Raw genomic sequence first — 9,952 nt, 5'->3', positions numbered from 1 at the left:
ATTTTACATACTGGAATATTTGTAAAATTTTATTTGGACAAGGGCATTTTATTTGACCCCTTAATGGTATAAAAATGGAAAAGGAAAATGATAACTAGAGATCGTGGAAACGTCTTCTGGAATCCTTGAAGAAAGAAAGGTGCCCTGTGGGTGGTTTCAGGTGAAGAATGTGGATGGGATTATAGAAAAGAGAATTTATTTCACACAGTGTATTTCTGCATCAGTGATTTTAATATGGACTCTTAGTGGTGATCAACAACTGGTCAGATAATTTTTGTTACACGCTGCTCTCTGGATTGTAACCTAGTGATTTCTGGGCTCAGCCCTCCCCCTCCATCTCCTTCTTGATCCAGTCCACATAGTTGATTACTTTGGTGTAGAATCCATACCCCCAGCTGCACCCAATACCCCAGGACACAATTCCTGTGGCCACCCAGCGATCGTTGTCCTCATCCCGCACTGCAAAGACCCCTCCGCTGTCCCCCTGGCAGGCATCCTGCTTTAGAGTTGGGTCCCCAGCACAGAACATGTTTTCAGAAAACACGTCATCCCTTTTCTTTCCCCGGAGCCACCTCTCACAGACCTCTCGCTTAGCTACGGGCAGACGGACAAACCTGAGGTCAGATGTGAGCTTCTCTGATGTTATCCCAAAGCCACTGACGTAGCCCATGAGGCCCTTGTCATAAAGGGTCTCATTGTCAGGCAGGCAGATGGGGAGGAGGTTGGGGCCCAGGGGGACACTATTTTCCAGCTCCAGCAGGGCAATGTCCCCATCAAAATTGTGGGACTCATCCTGACGGTAGTCTGGGTGGATGCTGACCCTGCGGACGGGGTGGTTTCCTAGTTTCATGATCTCCTCCACCTCTGTGTGGCCCAGGAATATATCCCTGCTGGCATTGCTTTGTATGCTTTGTTCCTTGGGGTAGAGGGTGTGGGCAGCTGTGAGGATCCAGCGGTCACCCAGCAGGGCCCCCCCTCCTCGCCCATAGATGACGGTGAATGCTTGCCAGGGGAAGTTGCCCATCTTGGCTTTTTGCCCTCCAATAATGCGCTGCTTCTGCTCCACGGGGTGGACTGGTTTCCCACACACTGGAGGAGACAGACGGGAAAGGCAAGGACAAGTCAGCTTCAGCTCCTGCCCTCTCGTCCCTCTCTGTGGTCATTTCCTTCCCCTTTCATCCCTTCCTTTTGGCCCGTGGGACTCTTCTGAGTTTCTCCTCCCATTCCCATTCCCCCTTCTTTGGCCTCTTGTCAAGCTCTTCTCCTTGTTCTTGTTTATTCTTTCCTGGAAATCCCCTTGCTCTTTTTCCCCCTGACTTCCCGTCTGCTCAGGGAGAATGCTGGATGCCAGGGCTGAGTTCTCTGTGTACTTCTCTCCCTTTCTCCTGGGACTCTCTCTCCTCTCTTTTCTCCTGACTCCACATTCCTGTCTTTGACTTTGAGCTGAACTGTCTCCATTCTCTGTGCTGTGCTTCTTCTAGGGCCCTGCTGGGCTGCAAAGGGCACTGAGGACGGCCTGAGAAAAGTTTCACTTACCTGGTAAACATCGAGGAATCTTCTCTCCTTCCTGCTCGTTCTTCCAAATGCCCTGGGCTGTGCAGGTATATACCCCTGAGGGGAGAGGAGAATCTGATTGAACTGGGAGGTGACGGGCAAAAATCCAGGTTGCAGAGGCCATTTAGCACTGAGTGTGTTGTACAGGGAGACGGGACATAAGGAACCAACATGGAAAAGAACAAAGGGGAAAGGTGCAAGTATACAAGAAAAGAATATCTAATGTGCTAAGAAACTTCATACATAGTTTTTGTTTTAATGTTAAGTGAAAAAAATCAGAATACTTCATTATGTGTTTGATGTGATCCCTATTTGTGAAAGTAGACATAAAACTGGAAAGGAACATACAAACGTCTTATTAGTGCTTGCATCTTGGTAGTAGGATTACAGATAATAACAGAAGCTACCATTTTCTGACTGCTGGCCTTTTGCCATGCTTGATGCTAAGCACTTTATCTGCATTGTTTCATTTACTATCCACAGTGACCCTTTGAAGTATGTTTTATGGATGAGGAAACAAAGTTTAAATAATTTGCATAAGGTCACATAACTTCTAAGTGCCAGAATCAAGGTTTGTGGTGATGGTGGTGCTGGTGGTGGTGCGGTGGTGTGGTGGTGTGGTGGTGATGGCGGTGGTGGTGGTGATGGTGTGGTGGTGTGGTGTGGTGGTGATGGCAGTGATGGCAGTGCTGGTGGTGCTGGCAGTGTGGTGGTGTGGTGGTGGTGTGGTGTGGCGGTGATGACGGTGATGGCGGTGATGGTGGTATGGTGTGCTGGCAGTGCTGGTGGTGCTAGTGGTGATGATGGTGAGAAGGAGCAGACTGTTTATAAGACCTACATCTCTCTTTGCCTCAGCTCAGGTGCCTCCTTCTTCTTCTTGACCTCAGCTCAGGTGCCTCCTCCTTCTTCTTGATCCCATAGTTTAGGTCCTAGAAGCCAGTGCCCTGGGTAGATACCCTACTACATATCACCTAGGGGTTGTATTGGGAAGAAACCTCAGAGGATGTCCTGAGATGATGGAAGGGAGAAGACTGCCATTTTCATGGGATCCTACCTCGCGTGGACACACTGCTGTCAGCTCTGGTCTGCATCTTGTAATATGGCTTATGGCAGTCGTACTGGATACGGGCCTGGTAGGTATTCACGCCCTTTGTGGTGATGTAATTGAAGGCCCCATTAGGCAGGCTCCGGGGCTGCCCGCAGTCTTTGACTTGGAGAGAACACAAAGCCGTATGAGAGCTGAGTGCAGCCTTATTCGAACCTCAGTGAGGGAAAGGGAATTGTCTGCCCACAGAACAGGCTGTGCACCTTAGAGAAATATGGTCAGTGGAGAGAGCAGTTGAGATGGATGAGAGTTGGATGGAGTGAAATTCCGTTCTGGGTAGAGCCCATCAGTTCTGCCAAATGAAGGCTCACTGGTTCCTCAGATGGCCATAGACTTTGAAGGACAAAATGGGTAGAGGGCATCTCCTGGGGAGAGGGTCAGTCTGGGCCCTAATATCCCCCTCAGCCCAGGACCCTAAGGCTGGAGGTGGAAGGTCTCTAGGTGTAGAGGCGTTCCTGTGTTGTGACTTACTCGTGCACCTGGGCATGGCACGATGCCATGTGCCATCATCCTGGCAGACAGCTGTGAAGGAGAGCAGCGCCTGCTTCCCCTGTTAGAACAGAGGTAGAAGTGCCGTTAGTGAAAGGAGGGATGGCAGCTTCCTGTCCTTACCCACACAGGAATAGTAGGGAATGCAAAGAATCCCTCAAACTCTCGGACCTCAGCACCCCTGATGTGGCTCCTTCCTTCTCCCCAGCCAGTCTTCTCAGACCAGAATTACAGACAGGAGTACTGAGTCACACAGCAGAACGTCAGAGCAAGGTTAGGTTTTTAGACCCAGTAATCTTCTCTCTAGACTCTTGCCTGTTCTCATTGACGTCCAGCTGAATCCCATAATTTGTAATGAAAAGAAAAAAAAAATAACAAGCCAGGTTGCCTGTTTTCAGTATTGATACAGAAGACATAGCTTTGGAGCAAGAACCATGTTTCTCCCTCTGGAATGCCCTCCATCACTTTCTCTCTCCTAGACTGCAGTTTTCTTAAAGGCAAGAGACTTTCTTAGAATACCAGTGCCTCCTAGTCCCTTCCAAAGATGCTTGAGATGCTGATGCACGTGTGCTAAATGCTGTTGTAGTCAAGTGGGTAGCAGGAACAAGGTGAGAAAACAGCACCCTCTGAATGAAAAGTAATTGGACAATATGAATGAGTTTTGTTAAGACTAAAAATCATCCCAGAGAGTAAAGCCTGTTAAAAGATTACAAGAGAATGTGTGTGACAACTAGGATGTCTGAGCAAAATGTAAATTATGTGAGATTAATAATGTGACTTGCTTTAGGTTGTATTATGTGACTGACAAATGCAAAGGTAAAGGTGGTGGTGGTACAGGAAACGGAGGCTGTAACATGAGCAGAGTTTGTTACTCTCCAGCCTTTGGGACCCGGGACACCCGGTCCTCATGATGTAGAGGGCAGCAAACTGGGGTAAAGAGAAATCCATCAGGCCAACTCGACTTGGTGAAACATTCCAATGTAAGCTCATGAAAGCTGTGTGAATGTGTGTTGTTTCTTTTTACCGTACCTCCAGCATCCAAAGCACTGCTTAGCACTTGGTAGACACTTAAAATATTTGTCGGGTGGATTCACTACTGCGTGAGGACATATTACAATTCTTTTCTCTGATTCTGATTAGGTCTTCCAGGTATATCTATTGAACAAGGAGGAAATGTCCTGTCCCTGTCCCTGGCTAGGGATAACTCCAATCATATATTTTAAAAATAGCATTTTAGTTTACCACTCAGCTTTGTAGGACTGGCCATTTGATAAAACCCCGTTCCTTCCTGAGTCTGCAAAGTGGATCCAAAGTGAAACTACCTATGTGCATGAAAAGCCCTGGAGCAAGAGGCAGGAAATCTAGATCCTAGTCTCTGCTCCACAGCAAAATCACCACATGATGTTAAACAAGTCACTCCTTATCCTCTGCCTCTCCCCCTTCCTTTTCAGTTCCTAATTCCACAATGAGTTATTGGACTAGGTCAACGGTTCTTAAACTTGGCTGCATATTAGAATCTCCTGGAGAGCTTTAAATAATCCTGATGCCCAGGATACACACCAGACTAATGGAATTGGAATCTCTAGCAAGAGATTTTTTTTTTTTTTTTCCAATTCCCTGAGTGTTTTCCATGTGCAGCCAAGTTTGAGAGCTGGTAGACCAGGTGACCCTCCAGCTCACACAGCTATGATTCCTGTTGGGGCTGCGCCCAGAGCTGCTGTGAGCCTACCCATCTGAATTACTGCAGGGATGCTGGGCCAGCTCTCTCTCCCCTGGCCTGGACCCTCACCTCCACGAGCTGGTAGCCCTGCTTGCAGGTGGCAATGAAGTAGTCACGGAACTGATACTGAGGCTGCAGGTCCTGGATGAGGGTGAACTGGTCGAGTGTCTTGGGCTGGGGACACTTGATGACTGTTGGGGAGACGGAAGGGCATGTTTATCTAGGAGCCTCTTGACTTTCCTTCCTTCCACCTGAGGCTGCCTCATTGCTGGCCAGCGAGGGAGGCCCCCAGGAGAACTTACCTTCAGTGGTGTAGTGCAACTTCCAGCCCCGGCTATCTCCAGAGTCGTCTGTGAAAAACAGCAGATCTACAGCATTGCTCTTGGTGTCAAGGAGAGAGGGCCTCTGCTTCCCACAGAACTCTCCAAGGTTCTTCCCCTTGGCATAAATCTGGTGGGGGAGGAAGTAGGGTCATCTCTCCAACTTGGACCTTTTCCCCCAGGGCCAAGCAGGTGTTGGTGTGGTGGTCAGGCTGGCGGCGGTGGTGGGAATCCCTCTTTGTGTAGGTGTTCAATTTAAGGGGAAAAGGGATCCCCAAGATCCACTTCTAGTTGTGTGGGAATTTGCCCAGCCCATTTGTGTTGTGTGATGTTGGCCTGAGTGTCCAGGAGGAAGTAGGGAAGAGAGGAGCCAAGTGAGGATGGGAGGGAGAGGAGGGGGTCCCTTGGGGAGCAGGATGGCTGTACCTGCAGTTGATCGTAGGGGCAGTGTACTTGCTGGTGGTCATCAATTTCAAAGGGCTCCAGGAACTTGAGGTGGATGGTGAAGCCCCGCTCCACCCGGATGCTGTAATTGCAGCGCAGGTCCGGGGGGTAGGGCCGGGGGTACTCCAGGCTGGACACGTAGCCTGATGGCTCTGTGAACAGCTCGTTGCTGCACTCGGCTGTGAGAGCAGAGCCGGGCGGGGGGTCAGGGGCAGGCTCTCTGCCTGGCCCAGCAAGCCCTTGCTTGCTTTCTGCCTCCCCCATGTTCCCGCCCCGACCTCACCCCGGCAGGAGTGTCCGTCCGCCTGAAGCTCGTAGCCTGTATGGCAGGAACAGAAGTAGCCGCCAACGTAGTTGTGACACAGGTGCTGGCACCGGGGCTTGGGATCGTCTTGGACGGAGCTGCCCTGGGAAGCACATTCGTTGAAATCTGTTGGGGATCCAGGAAGGAAGGGTTAAAGTCCTGCCGAGGACTTCTGCAGTGGCTCTGGTCTCAGAGGAGTCGCTCATCAGACCCCTAACGACAAAGTTGGCAACTGGCCACCTGGTCCTCCAGGCCCCTCTGATGCTTTCGGGAACCTGCCCAATGGGGATAGCATCCAGGGTGGAAAAAGAGCCCCTGAGAGGAGGAAGAGGAAGGCCAGGCTTCCGGCTTCTTTGGATTTGACATTCCCTTTGGCTGGTCCCCATCCGATATGACTGAGGCCTGGAGAAAGGCTCCACCCAGGGACCACTCACCCACAGCTTGATAATACGCCAGGAAGCCCTTGTAGAACATAGTGGTCCCGTTTTCCTCGTTGGAGAAATCTGTGTGGAATGTCAGCAGCATCTTGTTGCCTTGGGATACAAACTCCTTCCTTCCAGGGGGGTTGCCCAGTGGGGCACCCAGTTGCCCACAGAACCTCCCTAGGTTTTTCTTGTCTGCAGAGATCTGGGGGTGGGGGTGGTAGGAAGACAAAGGGTAGGAAAAGGCACATTGAGGAGACTAGTCCCATGTGGAGGTGAGTGAAGGTCCCTCCTCTCTTACTCCAAAGAGTGAATCATATCCCACACGGGCTTCCCCAGGTGGCCTTTGTCTTCCTTTCTGCTTCTTCCATGAACTGACTCTTTGTATGTTATCCTGAGCCTGCTATATCACCCCTTCCATGTTAATGCTCCTCCAGCACCTTTCAGATGTTTCTTCATTCCCACCACCTCCCATGTCCTTCTCCCGCTGGAGTGCTGGTTGTCTCTCCTTAGCCCTTGTTATTCCTCCTTTCTAGGACCTGGACTGGTCTGCTTTGTTTTCTGTCTTCTTATTCCACCTCACCTTGTTCAGCCCATTCACGCCCAGTTGTGCCTCCTGACGTATTCAGCGGAACATGAGCCTCTGGGCTCAGCCTTAGCATTGGCAGCACCGCCCAGCTCCCCAATCTCCTTTCCTCACAGATTCCTCCATCCCTCCAGAGCAGAGATGTTTCCCCATCCCACCCACCCTTCACTCCCCCTGCCACCAAGCCCCCTCTCTACCAGCACAGCAAGTTTCCCAAATCCTCTGGGCTAGGAAGATGTACCATCTTCATGTTACATCCTCGTAACCTCCAAGGGAGCTATTTATTGGATGATTGCAGGCTCTACTTGAATCCCGAATCTGGAATCTCATTCTTGTTGGATGGAGAAACAGACAGGACTGGGAAGGTGCCCTTGGGTTGTTCTACAGGTGAGAGGACCTAGTTCACTGTCCTTGAGGAAGTCTATGCTCAAGTTGCCACCACACACATTTACTTCTCTTCCTCATGTTCCTGTTGAGGCAGGCAGCCATGTAATGTTCTCAGTTTGGGAAACTGAGGCACAGTGGTCTCCTAAAGACTCCCAGAAAGTCAGGAAGTAGGGAAGGTTTTTCTAACTCCTGCAGATGGTGAATTTCCTGAGAGTGGGGCCTGTACCTTTCCTCCCTTGTGTTTCTTCCCTCGGTAATCACCCACGGCCTCTGAAACCGTGGGGCACCCCCTCCGTGACATTGACTGACTCTGGGACTCCACTTAGCCATCGGCTTTCACAAGCTGGTGAGTGCTGTACGGGGCTGCTGGAGCACAAGGCCTCATTTCAGGAACTCCCAGCTTAGCCTCCCCTCTGCCCGCCCAACCTGACCCCTACCTTAACATAGTCGTACAAACAGCCTTCAGAAGGCTCCAGATCAAACTGCCAGAAGATGAGCTTCACCCCATATCCCTGGGGGACTGTGATCACAGTGGTTGTCTCAAAGTTGTTGGGGTAAGGCTTGGGGTACAGAGGGGAGGTCACCTCTCCAAAGAGCTTCTGAGAGATGGGGCTGGAGTCTCCCGCCCTGAAGAACAGGAGTGGCACCAGGAGGTACAAGAGCCACCTGCCAAAAAGAGAGAGGCTGTCCACTGGGCTTCCTCTCAGCAGAGGTTGCAGCACCCTCGCCATCTGGGCAGTGGCTGGGTGGGGGGGCGGGATGGTCGTTCCGCTCAGCCTTCTCCTCCCCGTCCACTCGAGACCTCGCAGAAGTGTTCTGGGTGGGGGCGGGGGGCTTGGGGAGTTCAGTCTCTGCAGCTCGTGGCATTGGGTGATCCTCCCCGGGGCAGTGTCCAGTCCGGAGGTCACCACACTGCCTTGGCTCCACTCCCCATCCTCCTCCCCTGCTGGCCCCATCACACCCCTCCCCACCCAGATGTGAGCCTTTCCCGGAACAGGGCTGGCTCGGGACCAGTTGAACTGAGGGTGAGGGTTTCCAGTTGTGGCTGATTGAGAGGGCTCCCAAAGACTCAGCCAAGGCCTCTGGGAGAAACCGCCTGTGGGATGCGGGAAACCCACACAGAGGATCCTGCCCTGGGCTGGTTGGGCTCCTCATCCTGCTGCTCCCCTATTTTGAGCTGGGAGGAAGAGAGGGGATGTGGCCATCGCCTCCTACCTCTAGGGAGGGATGGGGGTGCTTGCACGCTTGCACATTGGAATGGATAAGGCATAGAGGAGGGAAAACGTGTTCCCATCTTCTGAATCAAATCTGGGATCAGATCTGCCTCCTGTGCCCAGGGTCCTCCTCCCTGGCTTCTCCCGCCTCCCGGGTCCCGTTGGCCTCACTCACATTTCTCAAGGCCTGTGTTTGGATCCTGGTCTCTCTGACAGCGTCTCCGGAGCTCTGCGTTGAGGTGTTGAGGGAGAGACGGTCATGCAGCGGAGGGAAGGGGGAGGGAATGGCTGTGGAGGTGGAAGGGGGGAACCATTCCCGGAGGAATGTTGAAGGGAATGAACTATTTGCATAAACAAAAGAATCCGAGTTTCCACTTTTATTTAGTTTTGGTTTTGAAACAGCTGTCGGTGGTGCCACCTGCTGGTCAACAGGGGAAGGACTAAAGAGATGGATCTGAATTTTTAGGGGATGGGGCAGGAGAGTGGGGGCGGCTTTGGTTGTTGGCCTGGACTCCCCGGTTTCTAAACCCATATCTGAATTCTCCCTCTCCCTGGGGGCCTTCCTAGGGCCTGCTGCTGTGTTTATGAAGCTGCCACCCAAAGGGCAATGGGACATTGCAGGGTGAGGGGGACGCAGGGTGACCATGCCTTTTTCCATTTACCCTCATCGTCCAGTCCAGCAACGGCTGGGACTTCAGTGCCCAGTGGGAGAGCCAGGAACAATGGGGCAGGGGAATGCAGCTTGGGAATGGACAGGAGAGAATAGGGTTTGGTTATCCTGGGGGCACTGGCCTACTTGACCCAGGAATGACACCGACACAGAACAGGGCTTGAAGCGGCACTAGGGTCTGTTGTGAGACCCTCCCCACCTTGATGAACTCAGGCCTGCAGACTTGACCCTTAGAGAAGCAGTGGCAGCTGAAGAGGGAGTAGAAACATCCCCTTTCCCTCAGCATCTGGCAAGAGTTTGCACCTCCAAGAGCTTTGACTGCTTGGGGCTAAGCACAGACCTGGTGTGAGTAGAGAGTGAGGGTTTTTTCCGGACTCAGCCAGGCCCCAGGGGAGGAAGTAGGGGCTCTTGTCTCTCCTGCCCACCAGGCCTTGGTGTCCTGGTTTAAAATGTTGTTCCTTCTGGAAGCCTTCCTGGGTCAGTTCTCCAGGGCTCCACATACCCTATGGCACGGGGAGGCTTGGGCTGCAGAACACACCTGGGGGTTCTCACGCCTTTGAAGGCTGCTTGCTTGTTCCCCTGAAGGATCCATCCATCTGCCTCTCCCTTGCCACCCACTCATTCTTCCATTTATGGGCTCCCTATTGCATGCCAGGCACTCTCCCAGGAGATGAACTGCAAGGACTCACAAAGATGGGGCAGTTTCTGATTTGCAGTGACCAAGGCAAGGCCACCCT

At 52.0% G+C, this 9,952-nt stretch overlaps 1 protein-coding gene across 2 annotated transcripts; it reads right to left on the bottom strand.

Moving 5' to 3' along the window:
* Positions 1 to 210: 210 nt before the first annotated feature.
* C1R (complement C1r) lies at positions 211 to 8,873 on the bottom strand. Of its 2 annotated transcripts, XM_037847686.1 has the most exons (11): positions 8,721 to 8,873; positions 7,769 to 7,997; positions 6,371 to 6,563; positions 5,916 to 6,062; positions 5,615 to 5,811; positions 5,171 to 5,318; positions 4,938 to 5,059; positions 3,131 to 3,209; positions 2,609 to 2,764; positions 1,537 to 1,611; positions 211 to 1,089 (listed from the first exon to the last, which is right to left on the bottom strand). In XM_037847686.1, coding segments are annotated over exons 1-11 (2,118 nt in total). In that variant the 5' UTR covers positions 8,723 to 8,873; the 3' UTR covers positions 211 to 319. The 2 variants fall into 2 exon arrangements, with proteins under 2 accessions (XP_037703614.1, XP_037703613.1); XM_037847685.1 differs by lacking the exon at positions 8,721 to 8,873 and having other exon boundaries at positions 7,769 to 8,080.
* Between the last annotated feature and the right edge of the window lie 1,079 nt (positions 8,874 to 9,952).

Source organism: Choloepus didactylus, chromosome 8 (assembly GCF_015220235.1).
Source record: "Choloepus didactylus isolate mChoDid1 chromosome 8, mChoDid1.pri, whole genome shotgun sequence".
Taxonomy (NCBI): domain Eukaryota; kingdom Metazoa; phylum Chordata; class Mammalia; order Pilosa; family Megalonychidae; genus Choloepus; species Choloepus didactylus.
This window is presented reverse-complemented; position numbering and strand designations above follow the sequence as displayed.

What these genes read in the sequence shown, in the direction of transcription:
- C1R (XM_037847685.1), bottom strand. Translation starts at nt 8,062, where the DNA reads ATGGCGAGGGTGCTGCAACCTCTGCTGAGAGGAAGCCCAGTGGACAGC. An exon ending in GTTTGTACGACTATGTTAAG is followed by an intron (nt 6,564 to 7,768) that starts GTAGGGGTCAGG and finishes CCCCACCCCCAG; the next exon opens with ATCTCTGCAGACAAGAAAAA. An exon ending in TGCCATGCCCAGGTGCACGA is followed by an intron (nt 2,765 to 3,130) that starts GTAAGTCACAAC and finishes GTTCTCTCCAAG; the next exon opens with TCAAAGACTGCGGGCAGCCC.